Raw genomic sequence first — 26,973 nt, 5'->3', positions numbered from 1 at the left:
CATGTTTATTTAATACTCATAAAAAGAACTGTTCAACTTTTTCTGGTGGGTATATTTTAAACAAGGAACAACCCTTACTACACACACGTGTTTTAAAATAAGTACTTAAAGTCGTTTGAAATTGAGTGGTTACCTGAAATGTCTATTATATCAGATATATTTTATCATGGATTATAGCATATATATTCTGTTTCAGCGTGTCCATAACAAACTTAACTTGATGAACTATTAATTCTGCTTACCATACCACATTTTATTTCATTTCTGATAATCACAAGATTCTCCCCAAATGCTGAGGTAGCCGCTGGGAAAGCTTGATGGGTGCTCATGCATGAGTGGGACAAACGATTGTTTCCTGGGATAAACAGTTCACAAATCTGAGATGAAAAAAACTGTGGGACCCTAGGCCCAGAGAAGTGAATGGTGACATGTTTTAGGAGCACAATTACATGATGATGTTAATAATGCAAATTCCAGTTCCTGGTAGAAAAGAGAAATGCAGTGCAGTCTGTCACACAGTTACTTAATTTAGAGCTTTAAAACCAGACAGTTACTTCTGGCCCTGATAGAATAACTCAGGGGTTGACAAGCTCTTTCTGTAGAGGGTCAGATAGTAAATATTTAAGGCTTTGTGAGCCTTACAACTTTTGGTGCAGCTGTTAACTCCACTGTCGTCGTGGGAAACAGCCATAGACGACACATGAACAAACAGGCACAGCTGTCCCAGTGAAGCTCTGTTTTGTTCATGTGGTAGAGGGCTAGATTCGCAGGAGAGCTGCAGCTTGCCAAACCCTGAAAAATTTTCTGATGGGCCTAACAGCAAATTGTACACTGCAGAAGAACGGGGGCAATAGAAAGCATCCAAACTAAAGCACCAAGCAGAATACATATAAAGAAAAGCACGCAACCGGATGGTGAAAACCACTGGTAAATGGGAACATCTTACAAGCACACCAGGGCATGTAACCAGATGGCGAAAACCACTGATAAATGGGAAAATCGTACAAGCACACCAGGGCATGTAACCAGATGGTGAAAACCACTGATGAATGGGAAAATCCTACAAGCACACCAGGGCATGTAACCAGATGGTGAAAACCACTGATGAATGGGAAAATCCTACAAGCACACCAGGGCATGTAACCAGATGGTGAAAACCACTGATGAATGGGAAAATCCTACAAGCAGCCAAAGAAAAAGAAAAACATTACATAGGGTCGGAGGTAAGAAGGACCACTGACTGCTCATCAGGAATAATGTAAGCCATGTGGAATGACAGCTTAAAGTACTGAAAGTATAAAACTATCAGCCTAGAATTCTGTGTTTGTCAAAAATAACCTTTAAAAATGAAGGTTAAAAAGAAGGTAAAGACATTTTCAGATAAATAAGTGGAAAGAATTTATCAGTATCAGACGTATACCGTAAGGAAGATTAAATGAGGTTTTCAAGTTGGCACAGAAAGGAGAGCACTGGAAATGGCAAATGTATTGGTAAAAATAAGACTTCTTGCTTTTCAATTTCTTTCAAAGATAATTGATAGTGTGTAACGTGTAGGAATAAAATGAATAAGGGTAGCGCAGAGGACAGGGTGAGTAGAAGCGTGCGGCTGTGAACTTCTTACGTTACGTGTGAGGCGGTAGGACATTACTGAAAGGAAGATGCTGGGCTAATGGTGCACGTTGTGAACGTAAGAGCATCCACTAGAGAAATAAAGACTTGGCTAAAAGCCAATAGCTTTGATAAAATAGAGTATAAAAAAGTATGCAGGGGCTTCCCTGGTGGCACAGCGGTTGAGAGTCCGCCTGCCGATGCAGGGGACACGGGTTCGTGCCCTGGTCCCGGAAGATCCCACATGCCGCGGAGCGGCTGGGCCCGTGAGCCATGGCTGCCGAGCCTGCGCGTCCGGAGCCTGTGCTCCGCAACGGGAGAGGCCACAGCAGTGAGAGGCCCGCGTACCGCAAAATAAAAAAAAAAAAAAAAGTATTCAGTCCAAAAGAAAGCAGGAAAAGAAAAAAGGAAGATGGCAGCAAGATGGCAGCCTTGAGCATAACCTTGTCGATAATTATGTGTAAATGGACAAGGTAAAGTATAAGGGAAAGGTAGGGGTTATCAGACTAAATGACCTCCTGTTGTCTACAGGAAAAACCCTTTTCATTAAAAATAAAAGAATGGGACATTGTGATGCAAGCCCCAGTCATAAAGCTGAAGTGGCTGAATTACTATCAGACAAAGCAGACTTTAGGTCTACTACCTGAATATTCCCAGAGAGGAAGAACTTTATATCATAACGAGAAAGGGATCTGTTCAAAACAACATTATCTAAAATATGCATGACGCAGAGTCTGATGGGAGAAAGATAAATCTGTGAGGACAGGAGTTTTTAACACTCCTCACAGTAGTGTATGAAGCAGATAGAAAGTCAGTAACGTTGTAGAACGTTTAAGTTATGCTGTCAAACAGTACAGCCCAACTGACATGCAGAGCACTGTGCTGAACAGCTGCAGGACACCTGTTCTTGTAAGGCACGTGGAACATTCACCAGACATGCTCTGCATTATGAGAGTATTAGGCCAAGCACTGCCCTACTGCAAATGATGAGAAAAGTAGACTTAATTCCTCATGAGCCTAGACAGACACCTTACTAAAATTGCAGCAAGTCCTTAATACAGTCAGTTCTACTGTAACACAATATTTGTGTGTTCCTAAAAAATCATCATGCAGGGAAAATAGGGACACGACACTCAAAACCTTCCTCAGTGACGTGTTAGGAACATAGTAAAAATGATCTCAGTTTCACATGTTAAATGGTTAAGAAATCAAAATTACTACACCAAATAAGCCACTGAACTGAAGTTTGTGAAAGGGGGCATCAGGATGGTTGCAGCCTGTGTGTTATTGTGAGGTTGTGGAAGGAGGGCTATCTGAGGATGGGTGGACAGTTGGGACACTGGAGGTAAGTGGCTGTGGCTTGTAATACGTCAGCTGGTAGCTGTGGTGTATGCCTTGGGAGGAGTGTTCCTTTGTGGCTTGATTCTGCTGGGTAGACCTAGTTTCTCACCAGTGAAATCACACATAAGTAAATGCAGCGTTTGTATTATGCTGAAATTGTTACATAATATATCAGTTGTGTTGGAACAAATTGTCACTTTCAAAGCAAGTGTCATGGCAGGACTGACTGTGCATCCTAAATGAATGGAGTTGGTCACAGGAATGTGTGGTTTAACACTGGAAATCAATCACTTTGGTCCTAAAGGGGAAATACCTATAGTTAGCATTACTTTCACTCATGAAAAACTGAGAGAAAGAAGTAAAATCTCCTTAATGGCAAATAACATGATTTGTGTATGTTAAAATCGTAAGAAAATACAAAGCTGCTAGATCGAATAGGTAAAGTTTAGCAAGATTGCAGGTTCCGGTCAGTATACAAAAATCAACTTTATTTCTATAATTACCAGCAAGTAATTTAAAAATGAACTTAGAAATACAATATCAAAAATAATTACAATGATAAAATCTTTTTTAAAAGTAGTACCATTTATAGTAATATAAAAGGTACATACTGCTTAGGGATAATAAAACAAAATGTGGGGACTTCCCTGGCAGTCCAGTGGTTAAGAATCTGCTTTGCAATGCAGGGGACGCGGGTTCAATCCCTGGTCGGGGAACTAAGATCCCACATGCTGCGGGGCAGCTAAGCCCGCGCGCTGCAACTACTGAGCACTCGGACCGCAACAAAAAGATTCCACATACCACAACTAAGACCCGGAGCAGCCAAAAATAAAAATAAATATAAATATATTTTTTAAAGTATTAAACTTAAAAAAAATTTTTTAACAAAATGTGTGCAAGACCAACACTGAAAACTTCAAAACACAGCTGAAAAAACCAAAGGAAAGCTGACTGGGTTGCGAGACCTCGCCTGCTCGTGGAGTGGGGCTCTTCAGATGTCCTGCCTCCCCAGATTGACCCATAGAGTCAATTAAATCCCTGTCAAAATCACAGCAGACTTTTGAAAACAGGAATTAGTGATCTGATTCTAAAGTGCAAATGTAAATGCAGAGGGCCTAGAATATGACAGAACAATCTGATTTCCAACAAAATCCACAGCAGTGCGTAAGGTAGGCGTAGAGATCAGCTGCATAAAGTAACAGCCCAGACCGCATGTATATGGTCAGCTGATTTTTGACTAAAGTGCCAAGGTAATTCAGCATGGGAAAAGGTTAGTCTTTTTACAAATAGTGCTGTAGTAATTGCTTGATTGTTGGGGAAAAAAGTGAACTCTAGCCCCTCCTTTACACTGAACATCAACAATAAACTCAGGATGGATTGTTGACCTAGTTGGAAAGCTATAAAAAGTCTAGGAGAAAATTGCTTTAAAAATGTTTATGACCTTGGAGCACGCAGATTGCTTAGGACATGAAGAGCACTAGTCACAAAATAAAATAATACGTTGTGCTTCACTCAAGATTTGCCTTCTTCAGAAGGCACCAGTAAGAAGATAGGCCATAAACTGAGAAAGTGTTCATATCGTAGTATATGCAACACAGGACTTACATCTAGAATATAAAAGTTTTCACAGGCTTAGTAAGAAGACAAATGACCCAATTACAAAAAGGGTCAAAAGATTTGAAGAGACATTTCATGGGAGGTAAACAGATGGGTGGTAAACACACGATGACGTCCTCTTCAGTCATCAGGGAAACACACATGAAAACCACGATGGGGTAGCCCCGCATACCCGCCAGACTGGCTGAAGTGCTATAGGCAGGCAGTGCAAGTGTTAGCAGTGGAGCAGCTGGTGAGAAGGCAAAGTGTGCCCTTTCTTCACAGTTACATGGGCACCCTGTGACTCAGCGGTCCCCTCCTAGGCGCACCCGAGAGAAGTGATAGCACGTCGCAGACTGTGTGTGAATTCTCAAAGCCAGTTTTCTGGACACAGCTCGGGTGTCTGTCCAGCAGCAGGTTGTGTTGTATCCACACGACAGAACATTGCTTGGCAGTGCAGAGAAGCAGGCTACCGGTAGGGGCGGCAGCACCGACCAACCTCAGAGGCTAAGCGATCGTTTGCTGCGCCAAAGCTGCCGGACGCAGCGGAGAGGGGCTGCTGCTGTTTCGTGTTAAATTTTTGGGTGGTGATGGATTTGCACTGGTCCACACCTTCATTCGCGTCGTTTCCCCCATCTGAAGGCTCCTATTTGGGACACTCCCAGCTGGGATAGAGATACTAGTGAAAGTATTAGGACAGAGCAAAGCTAGGTGTGCTCAGAGATTCAGCCCAAGGGTGGCATCATGTTCTGAGTTAATAAGCAGATTATTTGTAGATGTTACCCCAAAGCTATTCCAAGTGAAATAAATCACTTATGCCTTTAAAATTAAGATTCATAATTTAGAATCAGCCATCTCCACTCAGACACCTTTGCTCAGCTGTCTTCTGGCCGTGGTCCCTTTTCAGCTGTATTAGTCACAGCTCTCACCATTCAGTCGGTGACAGAGTGGCTTTGCCTGGCATCTTCCCCTGCTGGACTGCCAGACTCCGTGGGAGCAGGGACTCACCCATCCTGTTGTCTGCTGTGTCCCCGCACCTACACCTGTGCCTGGCACTCGGGGAGAGGACTTGGCACGTCCTGGCAAAGTCCCCTGCAAGTGTAGTGAACGTGTAAAAGGGCGTTGCTGGACACTTTATTAAAAGGACAACTTGCTGGGATAGTGTGTATTAGGTCATATCCTTGCTCTCTTATATTTGGACATGTTCAAAATGTAATTCTGTTTTTGTCCTTTTAATGTTCCTTTTCATCTATGAAAATGGCAGTCTAGTTAAAGTGCAGTCCTAATCGTGTATGTCTACAAATTTCAGATTCAGTCTTCTGTTCTTGATTTTCCCAGAGGTAATTTTTAAATCAGATGTATGCTCCTTCCACAGGCTGAGCAGGCACTTAGCAGAGGGGGGGTCGCACCGAGGTGCCCAGGGGACAGTCGGACCAATACATGCAAATTAAGCCTTAGATGATGACCTCCAGTAAAGTGTTGGAATCTGTTCATGCTTCCTTGGAATGGGAATTTTAATTTTTGGTATTTTGCATCTTCTTTGAAGTCAAACTTCAAATATTCGGAATACGTGATACACAGTGGTTTAAGTGGAATTTTTAACTCGTTAAATGCTTGAGTGGCTATGCGCTGCCCGAATTGGTCGCGTTACACTCAGCAAAGTGAGCAGGAAGTTGCCTGATGTACGGTGGTTGCCAGCGGTGGGATGTGGGGCTGTGAGTGAAGCAGGAAGAGGGCAAGGGGCCTGCTCTTGCCTTGGTGTCACAGGGGAGATGGCAGACTGGTTGTGCGCAAGGGTTAGCTGTCCATCCGTCCTCCGTGCCCTGCCACAGCTTGGGAAGCTGGGCGTTGTTGACGTGTGTGTGTGTTCAGTTCTCTGAAACGTGATGAGTTTAAGGGTTAGCGGAGCCCATACCTGAAAATCTACTGTGCATTCCTTTTCTCAAAAAAAAAAACCCACCTCAAGTCCATTCCACATATTTGGGAAGAGGTCACATTGTGTTTATGAGCTTAACGGATCCTGGAGCCTCACAGACCTGGATTCCAATTGAGGCCTTGCTCTGGACAGCACTCTGAGCACAAGGCTACTGACCTTGGAGCCCCTGTCCCCCCTCAGTGGGGCCGGGAGGGCTGTGCCGTGTTCACAGTCGCCACATGGGATGCAGAGACGGATGTTCGTGAGGCGCTCAGTCCAGGGCCGGGCCTCACGCAAACGCTCAACAGAGTTGACTGTGTCACACGCACAACGTCATGACATCACTTTCCTTTTTGTTTCAAGGTGAATCGGGTCTCGGAAAATCAACTCTCATAAACAGCCTCTTCCTGACTGACCTCTACCCAGAAAGAGTCATACCTGGAGCCGCAGGTACGGAAGTTTCCGCGCTGCACTACGTGAGAGCTGCGGCGGAGTGCATAATTAGTATTTTGTGCCGTAGCTTTGTGTTTTGTTTGTTTTTGTTTGGCTCTAGACACAAGGAGAGCGTCAGTCGGTAGGGAAAGGTGTGCTGCACCTGACGTCCTTGGATCTCGATTATACACACTCAGACCATGTACCATGGTCCGTCTTCTCCAAGCTTGTTTTCTTTGTCTACAAAGTGTAATAGTTCCTGCCTATGTTGTATGTTTGATGGGAGGATCAGTGTTCTCATGAAAAAACCGGCATACACAGAAGATTTCTGTGGGCATAGGTGTCATCGGACCTCTTCCCCTAGGTGTTAGCGTCCAGCACTGGACACTGGGCTTCTTGAGGCTGTTGAGTGAATGAACCGTGCATACATCAGTCTGGGACTTGGGCCACCACAACACGACTGCAGCCCTTGGACGGTTTTAAAATGAATTCATTAATTGTTCTTTTTGTCCCGGGAATCAGAAATTATAATTTTCAACTCCCAAGCAGCCCTTTAATCTTAGCTGCGATGTGTCCTTCGCTGACCCTGGGTCGTTTTTACACAGTCCTCATGTTACCTTCTGAGAACTGTCCTTAAAGAGAAATAGTGAACTTCTGAGTCATTTGTTTAATAAAAAGAAAGTAACAGGTAATTTCTCATTTTTGCAAACTGGCTCTATTTTAAGGTACGTTCCTTTATTAAGTTTGCTTCTTCTTTTTCTTAGAGAAAATTGAAAGAACTGTCCAAATTGAGGCATCAACTGTTGAGATTGAAGAGCGAGGGGTCAAGCTGCGGCTGACTGTGGTGGACACACCAGGCTACGGGGACGCCATCAACTGCAGGGATTGGTACGTGCCCCAGAGCCCCGCCAGTGACGAGGCTGTGTGCCTGCCTACGTTTGTTTCTGTGTATTTCAGTCTGTAATGTTGATGACTGATTGCTGGGTTTGGAGTAGCTGTGTATAATAAAACAATGAGACAATTTAAATCATTTTAATTACGGCATTTTAAATGAGGAATTTCACAGGGAATGAGTATTTTTTTCTGTAAGAGCGTTCTAGTGAGATCTGATATCACAAAGCCAACCATACAGCAAATGCTAGAATAAATAAAGCACCTTGATTTGGACCATGGCCAGTGGACAAGATATGGTAGTACAGCCTTTCTCTTTTCCATATCCAAGAAGATGAAACCTCTTAAGAGACTTGCTCCAGAGCTAGTGTCTGTAACTGGCTGCTTGTTGCACCATTTGCACAAGTAAAGAAATCCAGAAGTAGAATGTAAGCGCAGTCTGTCCCCTGTACCTTGCAGAGAATCCGCCTTCGTTGTACACACTCCCCTGGTTCTAATCCCCATAAGCATAAAGCACCAACTTTCCAGCACTGATGAGAAGAGGGAAGGAAGGAGAGGGCTGTCTTGCGTCTTTCTCCTTCACCAGGGGTTTCTCCCTTCCTTCCGCAGGCAGCCCTTAGCTCCCGTGTTCCGCTCCCACTCTGCCCCGACTGTCTTCAGTCAGTCAGCTCAGCCTCTTTGTAACCTATCCATCCAGGCTTTTGACCTTCAACACTTACGGAAATGATTCTTAGCACAGTTTCCGAAAGCCTCCATCTTGCCAAACCTAGGAGTCGGTTTTCTGTCCCCATCTTACAGTTGAATTATTAAATCACACCTGCTGGAGAGGCAGGGAATAGAACAGCTCGTTTTGCCTTTGAAGTTTGGGACAGCTGCCTCTTGCATCCCGTGATTACCTGTGTTTGTGTTTCTCTCAGCTTTAAGACAATCATCTCCTACATCGATGAGCAGTTTGAACGGTACCTGCATGATGAGAGTGGTCTGAACAGACGGCACATCATTGATAACAGGGTGCACTGTTGCTTTTACTTTATTTCCCCCTTCGGACACGGGTAAGTAAGCGTTTACCATGGAAACCTGGTGTGTAGATTAAGATTTCGTGTTTACTATGTGGGTTTCCAGCTTTCCTCCAAACTGCATATTTTATTATAAGAATTGGGGTAATTTTGAGAGAAAAAAGTTCAGTGTGATCTCCTTATTCTTCCCTTAAACATGACTTTTAGACTTAAGCCATTGGATGTTGCGTTTATGAAGGCGATACACAACAAGGTGAACATTGTGCCTGTCATCGCGAAAGCCGACACGCTCACGCTGAAGGAGCGGGAGCGCCTGAAGAAGAGGGTGCGTGCTGGGCTCCCCGGGCCGGGGCGGGGGGTTCGGACAGTCCCTGCCTGTCTGGTACAGAGCAGGCCTTGCTGATGTCCGTGCTGTCAGCATCGGTGCGCCTCTGTCGTCTCACAACTGTGTAAGTCAGACGAATTCTTAGAAAGGGACTGAGGTGCGTTTATGTTTTTGAAGGAGGGCTGCATTTCCCTCAAAACAGGTTTGTAGCCGTTTGCAGCCCCCAAAGCAGAGTGTGAGCTTTTGCTCCTCTGCGGCCCTGGAGCAGCTCTGGATGTGCTCCCAGCGTGTGTAGGGTCCCTCCTGAGAGATGGGAAACGGCACCTCGTTGCGGTTTGCGTCCGCCTGGTTGCTGGTGCGAGTTTCTGTCACGGTGCTTGAAGCCCGTTGCCGTGTCCTCTGGGGTTTCAGAGCTTGCCGCTCTTCCCTGCGTTTCTATTGACTCACAGGTACTCGTGTATTTTTAGGCATTGACTGTCGCGCTGCACATTACTTCACCTAGTTGGACTTTCGTGTTACCTCATGTCTCTCTTGATGTCTTCTGCTGTAAGCGGAGCTTTAAACTAATACGGACTTGTGTTTGTCAGCCCTTTCCTTTATTGTCTCACGTGTCTGCCAGTGTTTTAGGAAGTATTCAGGCCCTTGGAAGAGTCCCTGAAAGCTTACGCATTTCTATGCTTGACAGTAAGTGTCTTGGCAATTCACACTTAAGGGAACTTCACCTTTCATAGGATGTTACATTAAATTCCGGACAGGTAGGAGGGGCAGCTGTTGGGGTTAGGAGGCTTTATACCCATCTCTGATCCTGTGTCCAAAATTCTTCGGGCTCGATTTCAAAGGCTGAAAGGAATTGAAATCGTGGGCCTTGGCAGTCCCTCTCCTTATCCGGTTTCTTCCTTGTACCTGTGGGTGTGCTCCTCCTTCACAGTCTAAGAACATCTGCCCACCTCCCTGTCTCTCAGAATGGCCCCGTAGCTCTGCAGTCGCCCACAGTGAGGAGGTGTGATTATTTTTGATCCATCACTTTCTTGCTGCGGAGTGGGGAGCAGGCAGGGGGTCACGCTCACCGCTCAGCTTCTCCATCTCGTTGGGGAACAAGCAGTTAGGAACAGACTAGGGCCAGCTTGTGAGGGGGAGAGGGTGCGGGGAGGAGGGCCTTCTCTTAAACCCCAACTTAGTGCGGACAGGGGGTTCGTCCAAGATCTTTGACCACGCAGGGCCCTTCAGGTCACATTAAGGAGGAGAAAACTGGGGAGCAGGTTTGAAGTAGGGGTGCTTCCTGCTTACTTGCTTGTGCTCTCCCTTCCCTGGGTGGTCCAGACTCTGGCGTGAGAGTAGAAGCAGAGCCCCAACCTCGCGTCTGACGGAGCACCGACACTGGGGGCTTGGGGCTGCTGCTTAGTGGACTGGCTGGTGGTGAGTGCCTGCTTACTTCAACTCCAGCCCAGTTGCCCTTTCCCTCTAGGCTACTCTACTACTTGGTTGATAGTTCAGACTGTGAGGTTACACTGCTGACCACTTTTTTCCTGTTGAATAAAATCCAGACCCCTAGATCCCTCACCTGGTGGCATTCAGGGAACTGTCCACCTCAGTTGTTTCTTTGTCCTGTCCAGCTGGATGTCTTAACCTTCCAGCCATTCTGGATTTCTTGTAATTCCCAAGACACAACCCTTGCGTCCTCCCCTCCATGCCTTTGAGGAGATGTTCCCTCTGGGCGCATCTCCCTTCTCTACCTGCAGGACTCCTTCCGGAGGCTGGTTGTGGTGTGGTCTGCTTTACCTGCTGTACTGGGACTGTCGTTAGTCTGCTGCTTTGGGCAGTGAAGGTGGTGATACGTTGTTGTTGTTACTCTGGACAGAGGGTCCCTCGGTGCAAGCATGAATACCTTTTTAGCAGTTTGTAAAATCATTTGAAAATGATTTTAATCAATATGATTATTGACATTTGGATAATTCTGACATACTTCTAATATGATGCGTTAGACTTGACTGAAATAGTATGCAGTTTGCTACAGTTGCTCCTGGTTTGGTGTTTCTTTCAGATTCTGGATGAGATTGAAGAACATAACATCAAAATCTATCACTTACCTGATGCAGAGTCAGATGAAGATGAAGATTTTAAAGAGCAGACTAGACTTCTCAAGGTAGGAGCTTTGTCTCCAAGTACACAGTGTAACTAACGCACTCCTTTTCCCTGTAGTCAGTGCATTTAAAATGGAAAGAGCTGGCAAAGCACAGTCTTAGAAGGCTTGGCCTCTGAGGTTGCCAGGTAGATTTGGCCACAGTGGTAGTTCTGCTCTAAAGATATTCTGGCATAGCTGTCACCTGAGGCTTAGAAACCTCACTGCAGGTTTAGTTTGATTTCCTACAGTTTGTCCCATGTGGAAAAGAACTGCCACTTGCAAGTAAAATATGTGTACCGTTGGTTTTCCAAGTGAGCCTCGTAGTTGGCAGCGGCGTGCTCATTCTGTGCTGACGTTCCTGTGTCCGCAGTGAAAGTTGGGGTTCCCTGTGTGGAGCCAGTCTACCCCGTGTGTCTCTTTCTAGGCCAGTATCCCATTCTCTGTGGTTGGATCCAATCAGCTGATTGAAGCCAAAGGCAAGAAAGTCAGAGGCCGCCTCTACCCGTGGGGCGTCGTGGAGGTGGAGAACCCAGAGCACAACGACTTCCTGAAACTGAGGACGATGCTCATGTAAGACGCGCGTGCATTCCCACCGGCTTGGAGAGCAGAGCTTTCGAGGGGGGGGTGTGCGTGGGGCCTGCGAGCCACACCGGCTCCGTTGTGCTCCTGCAGCAGGGCTATCCCGGCTTGATGCAGAAGGCCCTCCGCTCTCTGGGACTGTAGCAGACTAGCCTCTTCCACCTGGGGCCTGTAGCTTAATACACTCTCCTCCCTAATCTCAGAGACCTTTTTGATGCTAAAAGTAGACGAGAGCTCGCCTGTGGTGTGGCTGCACCATGCACGGGACACCTCGGCTCTGGCGAGGAAACGGACAGCGTCGCTGCCTGGGACCCTGGGAGCCTTCTGCAGCCACTGCTGAAGTGCAGCGTGTCCGTCAGCCTCGGGCTCTCACACGAGGTGGCCCCGGTTAGCCTTGAGGTTCCCCAGTCGGTTTTTAGCAGCTAGAACAGACCTGACCACAAAAACAGACGTTTTTCCTCTAAAAATAAATTGTACATTTAGTAACAAACATGCATTGCTGTTGCCCTTGAATAAAGAGGCTAACAGAAAGAGTGTTGCTAAGATCTAACCCCTCTTTCATCAGAATTCTGAGATCAAAGAACGGCTGGTCCAGATAAATTTTGAAGAACTGAAAATTGCTCTACAGGCCACGTAGGTCTCACTTGGTTTAGGAATTTTTGGTGAATTAAAATCACTAAAAATACCATTAAAGTTGGCATTCAAGTTATGTCAGATGTAATTCAGTCACCATGTCAGGTGTGAAAGTGCACCCAGGCCCTCCAGGGACAGGCCCTTGGCTGTCATGATCCTGTCTCAGAGCTGAGTGCTTAAGTATCTGAAAAAGCTGGGCCGAAGCTAGGAGTGTTTTCCAAGATGATTAGAAGATGCAAAGTGCTGTTTCTGTCTTATCCAGAAGATAAGTACTTTGATTTATGGTTTTCTCCACAGGTGACACTAATAGGCTCTTTGTGACATACACGTTAAGCTTAAGGAGTCACAAATGTTTGAATTGCTTGTTTTTCGTAAGTTCTTTCAGAAAAGTGTGCTCTGTTTCAGACACTGTTTACCTAAACAATCTCCTAAAGCCTCTGTGCCTCTCCTTCTGTCCACTGTGGTGATCTCACGCAAGGGGTGGTGCTTGTGGCGGAGACCCTGTGGCCCAGCTGGGTGTGTCTGTGCGTTGTTTATCGTGGTAGCAAAGAGATGCGCCTCTGTAGATGTTTCCACAGCCTCATTCCCTTATCCCGAAATTCCAGCAACTTTGTGTACTGTTTACCAAGTAATCTGGGGTCCTAGTTCCTGGTGTGTGTTCTGTGTCCTTCACTGGGTGTTTTTTCCACGCGAATGGCATAGCCCTGGTGCATGCTTTTCTCTTTCAGCACTCACATGCAGGATCTCCAAGAGGTGACCCAGGACCTTCACTACGAAAACTTCCGATCCGAGAGGCTCAAAAGAGGCGGCAGGTTGTTGCCCCAAGTCATGCTGTCCCCTCGGTCCATATTTGGTCACCTTGAGTCATGCTGTCCCCCTCTCCTCTGTGTGTCCAGCTCAGCCTTGACCACTAAGCATCACCATTTGGTTTCCTACTCAGAAGCGATTGGGAGATACTTGTTGCTAATTTAATCAAATCGTGGGGTTGGGGTTTGTTTTTGTTTGGGGTGGGGTTTTTTTGTTGTGCCTGTTAAAAGGTATCTTTAACCGTTGCATATCAAGAACAGCTCTAGATGGAAAGGCCAAAGACTTGTGTTGGATCCTGTTTCAACACAAGGTCCTTCGTACATACGTATGAGGTACACTTTAGAGTCTGCTTTATGGTGTTACTGATTTGGGGACCAGATGTGAAGAAGGGATTTAGAGGCAGCGAGAACATCCCAGTCTGAGGAATACAGCCAGGTTGTGGTACCAAGGGAGTGGGCCCATGTGGAGCCGCGTCTTCGAGGGCTCAGAGGGCCTCCTGCGCCGGCTTCTCCACTTGGACACTCACATCCTGTTCCTTTTTTAAGTACGACTGTCGTAGTGTTTGTTCATAACTTATCTTAGAAGAGTATTCTTCAGATAATACGTACTGTTTTTGGGGTAAAGTCGAAAGTGCCACCCCCCAGCTTAGAGTAAGAAAGAGATCTTGAATTTTCCATTTCGTATTCCATTTTTCATCGTTTTCTTTTCTTATTCATGTCGTTAATCAGAAAAATGATAAATTTATGCAATTTTCAATAGATATGTTTCTCAGAAATATAAAGTGAAATATTACTTTGAGCATCTGTTGTCAGAAATGACCAACTATATTTGTCGTAATATTATAATTGTAATTTCTTTCACCTCTTAGAAAAGTGGAAAATGAGGACATGAATAAAGACCAGATCTTGCTGGAAAAGGAAGCTGAGGTAAGTAGAAAAGTACTTTTCCTGTTTTTGAGTTGACTGTTTAGTGTATACCTAAAAATATTATTTGTAGTTCATATAGTTTTTTTTCCTTGTTTTTTTTGAAAAGGAACATACTATATATAACTAATCTGTTATATATATATATCTGTATATGATAATATGTATATATATACATAAGTGTATATATTGGTTTACATATATTATCTCATTTAATACCCAACAGCAATTTAGTGGGAAAAGTTGGAAATAGTGAGAATTCAGTAACGTGACTGGTTTTTGTAAGATGTTTAAAAATCAGCAGTTTTCCCATATATAGACAATGAAAATATAATGAAAGAAGCTCATTCAGCATCATTAATGAAAACGAAAGAAATACGTAGTAGGGCTTATATAGGGGAAGAAACTAGAAAAGGCTCTACTGAAAACTGCTTTCAAAATTTGAATAGACACAAAGCTTTGTAGGTAGGATGCTCAGGGTGAGGATCACAGCTCTCTCTAACTCAATTCCCACAGAGTTGTGTGTTTGCTGAGTTCTTCGTTTTAGCGAGAACTTGAAGCAATTCCATTTGTCTTGAAGGCTAAGCATTGGGAAACACAGGAAGCTCTATAAATAGCAGACTAACGAAAAGAGGCTTGCTTTACTGGTTACGGAAACATCAAACGGTGGTCGTCCAGAGTTTGGTACAGGCGGGTTAGGCTGATTAAATGCAGGTCGGGGCTTCCCTGGTGGCGCAGTGGTTGAGAATCTGCCTGCCAGCGCAGGGGACATGGGTTTGAGCCCTGGTCTGGGAAGATCCCACATGCCGCGGCGCAACTAAGCCCATGCACCACAACTGCTGAGCCTGTGCTCCAGAGCTCGCGAGCCACAACTACTGAGCCCGCGTGCCACAACTACTGAAGCCCATGCGCCTAGAGCCCGTGCTCTGCAACAAGAGAAGCCACCACAGTGAGAAGCCCGAGCACCACAACGAAGACCCCCCTGTGCAGCCAAATATAAAGAAAATAAATATATTTTTAAAAATTAATAATAAGTAAATGCAGGTCTGGGAATAGATCAGAAGTGTGGAAATGTGCTCTGAGGTAAAGGTGGTGCTGAGACCTGTTAAAGTGGTGGAATTGAGGCATGTTGAGTAAATAATAAGAAAACAGGCCAGCCTTTTGGAAACAAAAATAAAACACTTCTTTGGCCAAATTAATTCACTGTGGATCAAATATTTAAATGTTAAAAACATAATCACAAAAGTTACCTGAAGAAAATTGAGGTAAATCTTCTACAACACTTGCCTAGAGGCCTTTCTAAACGGAGAGAAACCATAGTGATAAAAAGTGATGGGGTGAGACCTTCAAGATGGCAGAGGAGTAAGACGTGGAGATCACCTTCCTCCCCACAAATACATCAGAAATACATCTACATGTGGAAGAACAACTCCTACAGAACACCTACTGAACGCTGTCAGAAGACCTCAGACTTCCCAAAAGCCGTGAGGCTGACAGGGTCTTGGTGCTCTGACCGGGTGTCAGGCCTGTGCCTCTGAGGTGGGAGAGTCGAGTTCAGGACGTTGGTCCACCAGAAACCTCCCGGCTCCACGTGATATCAGACAGCGAAAGCTCTCCCAGAGATCTCCATCTCAACACTAAGACCCAGCTCCACTCAACGACCAGCAAGCTGCAGTGCTGGGACGCCCCATGCAAAACAACTAGCAAGACAGGAACACAACCCCACCCATTAGGCAGAGAGGCTGCCTAAAATCACAATAAGTCCACAGACACCCCAAAACACACCACTGGACGCGGTCCTGCCCACCAGAAAGCAAAGATCCAGCCTCATCCACCAGAACACAGGCACTAGTCCCCTCCACCAGGAAGCCTACACAACCCACTGAACCAGCCTTACCCGCTGGGGGCAGACACCAAAAACAACGGGAACTGCGAACCTGCAGCCTGCGAAACGGAGACCCCAAACACAGTAAGATAAGCAAAATGAGAAGACAGAGAAACACAGCATATGAAGGAGCAAGGTAAAAACCCACCCGACCTAACAAATGAAAAGGAAATAGGCAGTCTATCTGAAAAAGAATTCAGAATAATGATGGTAAAGATGATCCAAAATCTTGGAAGTAGAATGGAGAAAATACAAGAAACGTTTAATGAGGGCCTAGAAGAACTAAACAGCAAACAAACAATGATGAACAACACAAGAAATGAAATTAAAAATTCTCTACAAGGAATCAGTAGCAGAATAACTGAGGCAGAAGAATGGATAAATGACTTGGAAGAGAAAATAGTGAAAATAACTACTGCAGAGTAAAGAAAAAAAAATGAGAAGAATTGAGGACAGTCTCAGAGACCTCTGGGACATTAAACGCACCAACATTCGAATTATACAGGTCCCAGAAGAAGAGGAGAAAAAGAAAGGGACTGAGAAAATATTTGAAGAGATATTGAAAAACTTCCCAAATATGGGAAAGGAAATAGTCAAGTCCAGGAAGCACAGAGAGTCCCATACAAGATAAATCCAAGGAGAAACATGCTAAGACACATATTAGTCAAACTATCAAAAATTAAATACAAAGAAAAAATATTAAAAGCAGCAAGGGAAAAACAACAAATAACATACAAGGGAATCCCCATAAGGTTAACAGCGGATCATTCAGCAGAAACTCTGCAAGCCAGAAGGGAGTGACAAGACGTGTTGAAAGTGATGAAAGGGAAAAACCTACAACCAAGATTACCCAGCAAGGATCTCATTCAGATTTGACAGAGAAATTAAACCCTTTACTGACAAGCAAAAGCTAAGAGAGTTCACCACCAAACCAGCTTTACAACAAATGCTAAAAACAAACAAACAAACAAACAAAAACAAATGCTAAAGGAACTTCTCTAGGCAGGAAACACAAGAGAAGGAAAAGACGTACAATAACAAACCCAAAACAATTAAGAAAATGGTAATAGGAACAGACATATCGGTAATTACCTTAAATGTCAATGGATGAAATGCTCCCACCAGAAGACATAGACTGGCTGAATGGATACAAAAACAAGATCCGTATATATGCTGTCTACAAGAGACCCACTTCAGACCTAGGGACACATACAGACTGAAAGTGAAGGGATGGAAAAAGATATTCCACGCAAATGGAAATCAAAAGAAATCTGGAGTAGCAATTCTCATCTATTTACAATAGCCAGGACATGGAAGCAACCTAAGTGTCCATCGACAGATGAATGGATAAAGAAGATGTGGCACATACATAAAATGGAATATTACTCAGCCATAAAAAAAAACGAAATGGAGTTATCTGTAGTGAGGTGGATGGACCTAGAGTCTGTCATACAGAGTGAAGTCAGAAAGAGAAAAACAAATACCATATGCCAACACATATATATGGAATCTATAAAAAAAAATGGTTATGAAGAACCTAGGGGCAGGACAGGAATAAAGACACAGACCTACTAGAGAATGGACTTGAGAACATGGGGAGGGGGAAAGGTAAGCTGGGACAAAGTGTAGGAGTGGCATGTACATATATGCCTTAACAAATGTAAAACCGATAGCTAGTGGGAAGCAGACGCATAGCGCAGAGAGAGCAGCTTGGTGCTTTGTTGTAACACCTAGAGGGGTGGGATAGGGAGGGTGGGAGGGAGATGCAAGAGGGAGGGGATATGGGGATATATGTATATGCATAGCTGATTCACTTTGTTGTAAAGCAGAAACTAACACACCATTGTAAAGCAATTACACTCCAATAAAGATGTTTAAAAAAGAAATAGCAAGAAAAAATAAAATAGAATAAATGAAACAAATGTAAAAAAAAAAGTGATGGGGATGCAGGAGGGTGAAGAGTCACCATTTGAATCACCCAAAGTAGCTGGGCCCGTCACTCCCCTTTAGTGCACATTCCCCACTGGGTAGTGGCAACTCCTTCCTATCTTTTTAGGTCAAAAACTGTCTCATGTTGTCTTTCTTATTTCTTCTGTTTTTTGATAATTTTTATTTTTTATTTGAATTGCCTATTCATATCGTTTGCTCAGTTTTCTGTTGAGCCATTGGTCCTTTTACTGGTTTGTAAGAGTTTTTTGTATGTTAACTCATGGTCATGTTTTGGGAGAGCACAGACGTTTAAGTACTAGCAATCACAGGACCCCCGTAAAGCCTGCTTGGGGACAGCAGAGCCCGAGAACCAACGGTGTGTTCATCTCGTGTCCGCAGCTCCGCCGTATGCAGGAGATGATTGCCCGGATGCAGGCGCAGATGCAGATGCAGATGCAGGGTGGGGATGGCGACAGCGCGGTCCACGGGCACCACGTGTGAGGTAACGACCAGGCCTGTAGAGCAGGCGCGTGTCCACCCGAAAGGATAGAGGTTGCCCCTCAAAACGGAAGCTGCTCCACGCTTCCTGTTTCGTAAAGGGTTTTCGTGTTTTCTAAGCTTATAAGTGTGAGTAACAATTGTAATGGAAAAACTATTTCCCCTTCCTACGTAGGGAAAAACACTGTTCTTCCCTGCTGTGTGCTCCTTTCCTGTATGTCCCCTTCCACGCAGAGTGCCCTCACTCCTGGTGACCAAATGTGTGGAGGTTCCCCTGCGCCGAGCAGTGCTCCACAACACCAGCTGGGGGTCCTGCAGTCTCAGTTCTGACACCATCTACCTGGAGATGCTGTCAGACCCCACAGGTCGAGGGCTCAGTCCCACAAGTCTGCCCCCCACTTTAGATGCCAGTCCAAATCCAGGTTGTCACCACTGCTTCTGACTGACCGCCTAGAGATCAGAGGTGCCCACCCCACCGTGGGTTCAGTAATTTGCTAGAGCGGCTCACAGAACTCAGAGAAACGTTTTGCTTACTAGGTCACATTTATTAAAGGATATAATAAAGAACAGAGGTGAATAGCCAGATGCAGAAACCCACAGGGCGAGTGAGGTCCAAGAGAGTCCCTAGTGCAGGAGCCTCTGTCCCTGAGGAGTTTGGGTGTATCACCTGCCCGGTTTGGATGGATTCACCAACCCAGAAGCTCTCCAGACCCCTGCCTTGGGGATTTTAAAGGAGGCTTCCTCGAATAGGTATGATCAGTCATTAACTCCATTTCCTGCTTCTCTCTCCTTTCTGGAGGGTGGGGGACAGGGCTGGAAATGACAAGCTTCTCATCATGGCTTGGTCTTTCTGGTGACCAACCCACAGAGTTCCCTTATTAGCACAAAATCAGGGAAGGTACATGGGTTTCAGGAGCCCTGTGTCAGGAACAGAGGTCAAGGACCAAGTATCAGGACAAGAGGTGCACCTGGTGCTCTGACCACTTAGCAAATGAAAGGGTTTTAGGGGCTGTGTGCCAGGGCTGGGGGCAGAGACCAGGATCTGTTTTTATTGTCTCACAGCAGTAGAAGAAATAAAGTAGCTTTTATTGGTCATACAGTTTGAAATTTATTAAAGCTGAAAACATCTCTTCAAAGTGTTACCGGAACAGCGTAGGCCAACTAAAAGTAGAGGTGGGGTCAAGGGAGGGAGAAGTATGCCAGGCAGGCCAGGGTGACCTTGCTGCTCCTCACCACAACTCTGCTCCAGCCGCTGGGGATCAGTGGCGCGTGTGGCTGTGTGGCGGGGTGTATGTTGGCCTCCCTGCTTGAAGGGAGACTAGGAAAAGGCAAATGTCCGCTCCCCTGTACCCTGTGGACAGGGGGACACTCAGAGCTGTCCAGTGGCTGCTTCCATACCTCCAAGAGGAAGGAGGGAGAGGTGAAGTCACATGAGGACCAGAGAATGAAGAGTTACATGGGTGGGGGCGGAGGCAAGCCTGCTCCGTGGAAGAGTGGAGTGGGGCCAGTCGGAGTTCAAGCTGGCACAGAGCTGGGATATGGACCTGATTGTAGGGCATGTGAGCGTCGATGCAGTCCCTCAGGAGGCGATGGGATGGCCCGAGTGACTGCAGGCTGAGCTGACACATTGCAGGACCAATGAGATGGGAGGTAAGGGGCCCGGAGGTCAGGCACCTGTCAGAAGTCTTCCACAACAGGGACAGGTGATGAAGGACGTGGGGCGGGGCGGGCAGGCTGGGGGCATTGGTCACCAAAACAAAGCCCCTGCCCCTTTGCGGCTTATTGGGAAAGGTTTTAGTTGTGAAATACATGCACAGAAAGACACAGATACACATGTACAGTGTAACCAGTTGCTTTTAAAGGGAGCATCCAGAGAAGCCCACCTGGGTCAGAGTTGGTTGCTTTTCTTTCGTCATCACGTTGAAACCTTAGGAAGGTCCTGAGGGCACGTGCTGAGTTCGCACTTGCCCAGTGAGGACATGGACGCATGTGCTGAGTTCGCACTTGCCCAGTGAGGACATGGACGCTGTGCAAGGGTTTAAAATTACCTGCCTGTGGTCACGTCACATGTCAACTGATGGACCTCCTGGCCGCACAGGGCAGTCCTGCCTGGGCAGGTTTGCTGCCTGATGGGAAATGATGGCAGAGAAACGGACTCCTGAGGGGTGGGGCTCATTTGAGGCAGGAGGGAGCAATAGATGTTAGCTCACTCTCTGATCTTGCTGCTGCTTTTCTTAAAACTTTATGGAATTACGAGAATTCTACTTTTGGTACATAAAATTAATCTGCATTTCTGTATACTTTTCAGTTTTGCAGTACTCCTGATTTCCAAGAGCTTCATAAGTGACGTTTTGATTTTAGTCAACTCTGTGGTCCTCAGAACCCACCTTCTGCTCAGTTTGTGCCGTTTGTTGTTACACAGGAAAATAATGCTACCAGTGGTCCAAGCAGCAGGCATTGCATCACTCCCATTTAAATGTGTTGTGTTTTGTTTTTCCAGAAAACACTTTGCAAGATAACATTCTGACAAGTAACACAGCTGCGTGTTTTCAAGACTGTTGGAGGGGTGCCTGTCCACATTTTACAGTACCTGTGCCTGAGAATTTAATTTTTTAAAAACTTTTGATGTGTTATTTTGTATGAAGTACTTTAACATTTATATTTCATTATGTTATACTTTACATTTTGTGAGGTTAACTTTCCATTTCCATTTTTTGTCCACCTTAACTGACCACTAATGTTAGAATTGATTCCCAGGGACCAGTCAGCATGTATAGTTAATAGTTGAATTTGACTTGGCTGGCCTAACCGACTAATCATGATTTATTTCTAGAACATTCAGATTTCCCAGAATGTTCCTGAGTAGCAGAGACATGGACCTAGTGACACAGAAAGATGAGAGCTGCCCTGGTACAAGGCCATTTCTCACCAAGTCATGGCACCTGGTTAGCTGTCTTGCTTTGTTTGAGCACAACACCTAAAACCAGTTCTGCTGCTATAACTCAATACTGTTGGTCCATCTGCACATTTATCTGTTTACCAAACGAAACAGAATTACCCAGTGAGATACATGTTTATACTTAAATAGCTTTTTTAAAAACAGGCTTTTAGGGGTGAATTTTTTAACAAGTCTTTGGATTCTTGGGTCTATGCAGAGAACTCGCCACAAGCCACTTTCTGTAGAGTTTGCCGTGAAAAATCAAAGTATACGTGAGCTGCAGTTTTCATGTTGCAACTAAGATTCTTACCTACACAATGAGAGTCAAACTATTTTTATTCAACTAAATTAAAAAATAACTTTTTAAGGAAAATTAACAGTTGATCTGTGCAGAAACCAGCCTTTTTGTATTTTTATACTGCACTTTAATGTGTTTTCTCTAACTGCAGGTATAGGAGACGTGCCTCAGCAGTGAAAATAAGGGTCCTCGGGTGGGTGGCCCCGAGGCCTCAGCCCCGTGGGGCCCAAAATGCCTGCCAGGTTTTCCTGATTTGGCGTCCCTTTAACTGATGCTTTCCTGACTGGTTTTCAGGCAAATAGCAGTAATGTTTTTGTGTGTGCAGGCTGTCTAGTCCTTTTTCAGCCACTGTCATTTCCTTCCATGTATCGTGCGAGAATGAAGGCTATTTCAGGTCTGCACCGTGGGCTGGCTGACGGGTGCCGCCAGTTGAAGCCGCATCTGGTTGGTTTCCTGTGCCCTGTGGCCTTGGCCCTTTCCTGTCCTTGTAGCTGGTCTCCCTGTCGTGCACTCAAAGGGGCGCTGATGCACTTGGGGGTTGGCTTTTTTCCAGCATTGCTGCTGACGTGGGGAAATTGGTCTCCAAAAAGTGACAGATGAAAGAAGATCTGGAGGGAGCAGGTGCTGGTTCAGTTTTCTCATTTTGCTAGAACAAGAGAGGTTAAAATGGAGAAAATGCTTATTACTCCAAGGACGAGGAGGGGTTTTGTATTCAACAGACAGAAAAGAAAATGAGATGGTTGAAATATATTAGTTACCAAGGTGTACTACAGAAAATCACTGGGTGTTCTCCTGACTTTGCCCTTTCACTGTTGGGTAATTGCAAATGGTCAAGAGCTATAGGTTTAGGCACATTGTGCAAAGTTTTTACCAAGAAAAAGTGTTCCATGACCTTAGGGCCCCTCCATGCAAGGCTAGTTATTTGGGTTATTATGTCATTTATTAACTATGCTAGTAAAAGCTGTTTTTAAAAAGGGGTGGGGTGTGGCAGCACTTGAAAAGTAGTAGGTGTAAGCTCTATATAGTAAAACTACTACTTAGTGCTAGCTGCCACCTAATGGTTATGGGGGTGTGGGTGGACCTACACTGTAAGACTTTTAAATTCCCGTTTGTTTTGCTGCCCGAATCTAAATACTTTTCCTAATAGATAATTGCCCTTTTACTAAGATATAAGCTTTACCTATAAAAATGTATTTTGAAAACTTATTTTACACAGCAATTTTGTATCCATTGAAACTAACCTTTTACCAATAAAGCACTATTGTTTAGGTATTAAGTGAGTAGTTCTCGTTATTGGCTCTTAACGAGGTAAAGGTGTAAGGTTTTCTGGGAAAGATTCAGAGAAAGCCCTGCGTTTTCTGTGTATAAAAATCCGGAGGGGGCTTCCCTGGTGGCACAGTAGTTAAGAATCCGCCTGCCAGTGCGGGGGACACAGGTTCGAACCCTGGTCCAGGAAGATCCCACATGCCACAGAGCAACTAATCCCGTGCGCCACAACTCCTGAGCCTGTACTCTAGAGCCCACAAGCCACAACTACTGAAGCCCACGTGTCCTAGAGCCCGTGCTCCGCAACGAGAAGCCACCGCAATGAGAAGCCCGCGGCACCGCAACGAAGAGTAGCCCCCACTCGCCGCAACTAGAGAAAGCCCGCGCACAGCAAACGAAGACCCAATGCAGCCAAAAATAAGTAAATAAACTTTTTTAAAAATCAGGAGGAATTATTTGCACCAACATCTGTACCCAACAACTCTGTATCGGTGATCCCAGCCCAAAAGAGCAAGCCATAAAGATTGGAAAGGAAATAGTTACAGGGGAATCTGATCATCTACTTAAAGTGAATGATAAAAATGACCACTAGTGAGAGCTCAGTGATGTCTGCCCACTAAATAGAAAATGTGGGGAAGGATCTCATTCACTGTAGCAACAACTACTAACTTACTAGAAGAAATATTGAAAACCTGGACTGTAAGCCTGATGTGGGTGGCTGGCCGGCCCTCTGCCCACTCCACTGACCACCCCAGGGCCCCTTTACTTCTTTCTCAGTGTCTGCCTAGAACCCTGTCTCTGGTTCCTTCTTTCCAGGTCCCTCCCTCCCCCAGGTCCTGCACCTCTGCCTCAGGCCCTCCAGCATACACCCCGCAGCCTCTGACCAGGCTTTCCCCCTGCGGGGTCCCCACTGGCGCTGCTCACCTGTCGGGGTTCCGTGCCGAGGGGTGTGTGTGCCACCCTGGGAGCAGCGAGAACAGCGCCTGGGTTCTGACATCGGGGCTGCCGGTGGTGTCGCTGGGGGCCAGTTAGAGGAAAAGCTCGGAGGGAGCGACTGGGGACAGGAGTGCCCTTCTGAGTCTCGAATCCGAAGCTGCCCCGCGGGGAGCGGCTGTTCCTGCTTCCTTTGGGAAACGTAAGGGGTCGGGGTTTTGATCCGGTGGCCAGAAACCTAGGAGTCCCTCCTAGATGGGTCCGGGTCCATCCTCGGTTTACTCCCTAGACAGACGCGCGGGGGCTCGCGGGCGCGCTCCTGGCCTGCCCCGGGAGGCGCGGGGACTGCGGCGGGGGCCAGGACCAGGGCAAATTGAACCGGGTCTTGAAGGATGCGTAGAAGTTCACTGAACCTCTTCGAATAAGGTGCGTGTGCTGCTGCTAGTCGCGGGCCTGGGGGCTCCGGACGTGGTGTCACGTTTCCATTTCCGGGTGGGGGCCACAAGGCTAGAGGAGGACTGTGAAGCCTGGAAGGGCCTCGGGCCTCGCCAGCACGGCCCGTTTCCTCCTCAGCACATCCTCACGGGGCTATCGGTGCCCGTAGGCCACACCAGTAGCCCCAGAAGGATCGCAATTGGTGGGTGGAGCAGGTAACGGGAAGGCTGGCAGCCAGGGGCGGGGGTGGAGGGAGCCAGCAGATGGCCGTGCCGGCACCGCGCCCCGCCCTCCGAGCCGGACCCTGCTCTCAGAGCCGACGCCCCGCCCCCACTGAGCCGGCGCCCCGCCCCTCCCCGAGCCGGAACCGCGCCCCGCCCAGGACCCCGCGCCGCCCGGCCAGCCGAATATCTGCTGAATTGCATTGGACTCCGCGCTTGCCCTCTCGCCCTGCCTCCTCCGGTCCATTCACCAATCAGAATTCTGTGCCGCGCTTCTAGGCCGCGGCCGCGGAGGCCCCGCCCCAGAGTCCGCAGGCCAATCGGCGGCGCGTCCGCGGGGGCGGGGGCGGAGCCCTGGGCGGGGGGTAGGGACTGGGCGCGCGGCGCGGGGGCGGCCTACGGGCGGTCGCGAGCGGGCGGAGCAGACGAGGGATTGGAAGGGCGCTGCAGGCGACAGCGCGGGCTTGGCGGCTGGTGAGCGTGCGGGGCAGCGGGGCCCCGGTCAGGCAGGGGCCGGGCGGCGCCTCAGGGGTGGGCGGCGGAGGCCGTGGGCCGAAGCCCAGGGCAGGGCGGGCGCCTCCGGACGGCGGGAGGCCAGAGGAGTCCACGCCCGGGCTCAGAAGGCCTTACTTAGGGCGGCAGGCCCCGTGCGGGGAGGGCCGTGTGTGGGGAGCCTGCCCGCTGGAGGCCCGGGGTGGGCGGGAGGGTCCCGCGTGGAGGCGCCGGGGGTGGGCGGGGAGGGTCCCGCGCGGAGGCCCCGGCAGAGCCACAGGTGAAAGCTCGCGCCGCCTGAGACCACGCCCTTTTTGGCCTTTCCTTAGATTGTATCTTAACGCCGGGAATCGGTATTAGGTGTTAATGTTTTTGTTTTGTTTTTTGGTTTTTGTTTTTTTTTGCGGTACGCGGGCCTCTCACTGTTGTGGCCTCTCCCGTTGCGGAGCACAGGCTCCGGACGCGCAGGCTCAGCGGCCATGGCTCACGGGCCCAGCCGCTCCGCGGCATGTGGGATCTTCCCGGACCGGGGCACGAACCCGCGTCCCCTGCATCGGCAGGCGGACTCTCAACCACTGCGCCACCAGGGAAGCTCAGGTGTTAATGTTTTTACTCCATGAAGTGTAGAACGGCTCCTCAGACAGTGGGGAGACTTCTAAAGGCAGACGGTGAAAGCTGGGGCTGGAATATGCCCCCGTTTCCGTTTACTATGATGGCTGCAGCCTCTGGTGGCCTTTCGTGTGCTGGTCAGTAATTGCCGTGAAAAACAAATTGACACAAGGTGCGTTGAAGGAAATAATGTCAGTCCACAGTGAAAGGATGGGAAGATTTACATCTCAGGGTGGCTCTTCTCTGTACCTTTGCTCACGTCTGTGAGGGCGCTTCCGGCGGAGGACTGCGGAGGTGCTTGATGGGTGTCAGGAGCGTTGGACCAGCGGGCTGCTTGTGTGTGTGGACAGTGTGCAGTTTTCTCCTGCCACAGAGATGGGAGAGGACATTTGAGGTCAGCAGGCATGGAGTGACCTTTGCTGGTAGGCCACATCTAATGTTCATTGTCTGTATCGGCTGTTTTTTGAAAGTTTTTTATGAGTTCCTGTACACTACAGACGTAGCTCTTTGGGAAGGGTTGTGAAGCGCTTCACGCCCGTTATTTTATTTGGTTCTCTCACAATCTGCAGAGGAGACGTGCGCAGGCCCCGTCTGGAAGCAGAGGAGCGGGGTGACCGGTTTAGGGTCACACCCTGGCCCTGCTTCCCCCGTGCTCCTGTTTTGTTGCAGATTCTCCGTGAGCAGTTCACACTGAGCTGTTTGGACCAGACGCTGACAGGAGCTGCAGAAGTTTACTGGCTCGTTTACATGCATGGGCATCCTTTCCCAAAAGGGAAGTTTGTATGATACATTCATCTGTCTCTGCCTCAGGTTCCCTATCAGCAAATGAGGTTACAGTTTACCTGCCTCATAGACTTGTTGTGAGGATTAAACATCAGTGGAAACGCTGTTAGCTAGATGCCTGGGACACAGTAAGTGCTTGACAAGTGTTAGCCATTGTATTACCAGGTGGAAGAATGATCTGAGTAGACAGTAGAGAGAGAAGTACGCAGTATTTAAGCAGAATTATCCTGCTTGGAGGGAAGGATATGCACTGGATTGAGAAAGCAAAGGTGGATGCATGGGTAATTCCATGCAAGCTCTTTTAAATCCCCTGGGCCCCAAGGAATTCTGTTCCACTCCTTTCCAAACACTCCTGCCTCTAGTCACACCAGCACCTCCTCTATCCTGAGACGGTAACAGGTGTTTGTTGCTGCTGCTTTTGCCCTTTCAGGTTTGTTCCTGTTTTTTCTTCACCTGCTTTCGTATAAGCCTGCCACCTCCTCATTTGCTCAGGGGTCG

The 26,973-nt window shown here is 47.1% G+C and overlaps 2 protein-coding genes across 4 annotated transcripts in view; both read left to right on the top strand.

The window, feature by feature from the left end:
- The window catches only part of SEPTIN2 (septin 2), a 33,290-nt gene extending 10,285 nt beyond the window's left edge, over nucleotides 1-23,005 (top strand). For both annotated transcript variants that reach the window (XM_019934737.3, XM_019934732.3), the window contains exons 4-13: nucleotides 6,824-6,910; nucleotides 7,657-7,780; nucleotides 8,701-8,835; nucleotides 9,007-9,124; nucleotides 11,166-11,267; nucleotides 11,671-11,816; nucleotides 13,187-13,270; nucleotides 14,134-14,191; nucleotides 18,402-18,504; nucleotides 21,001-23,005. In XM_019934737.3, coding sequence (XP_019790296.1) covers nucleotides 6,824-6,910; nucleotides 7,657-7,780; nucleotides 8,701-8,835; nucleotides 9,007-9,124; nucleotides 11,166-11,267; nucleotides 11,671-11,816; nucleotides 13,187-13,270; nucleotides 14,134-14,191; nucleotides 18,402-18,503 — 956 coding nt within the window. In that variant the 3' untranslated portion in view covers nucleotide 18,504; nucleotides 21,001-23,005. The remainder of the gene's footprint in view (nucleotides 1-6,823; nucleotides 6,911-7,656; nucleotides 7,781-8,700; nucleotides 8,836-9,006; nucleotides 9,125-11,165; nucleotides 11,268-11,670; nucleotides 11,817-13,186; nucleotides 13,271-14,133; nucleotides 14,192-18,401; nucleotides 18,505-21,000) is intronic.
- Nucleotides 23,006-24,928: 1,923 nt separating this feature from the next.
- FARP2 (FERM, ARH/RhoGEF and pleckstrin domain protein 2) overlaps nucleotides 24,929-26,973 on the top strand; it is a 92,993-nt gene continuing 90,948 nt past the window's right edge. Inside the window, exon 1 of one of the 2 annotated variants that reach the window (XM_033859389.2) lies at nucleotides 24,929-25,065. The gene's annotated coding sequence lies outside the window, so the exon portion shown is untranslated. The remainder of the gene's footprint in view (nucleotides 25,066-26,973) is intronic. The other variant, XM_033859390.2, reaches the window with a different exon arrangement.

This window comes from Tursiops truncatus, chromosome 7 (genome assembly GCF_011762595.2).
Source record: "Tursiops truncatus isolate mTurTru1 chromosome 7, mTurTru1.mat.Y, whole genome shotgun sequence".
Taxonomy (NCBI): Eukaryota; Metazoa; Chordata; class Mammalia; order Artiodactyla; family Delphinidae; genus Tursiops; species Tursiops truncatus.
Note: the sequence above shows the minus strand (reverse complement) of the source record. Positions and strands in the feature narration are given on the sequence as shown.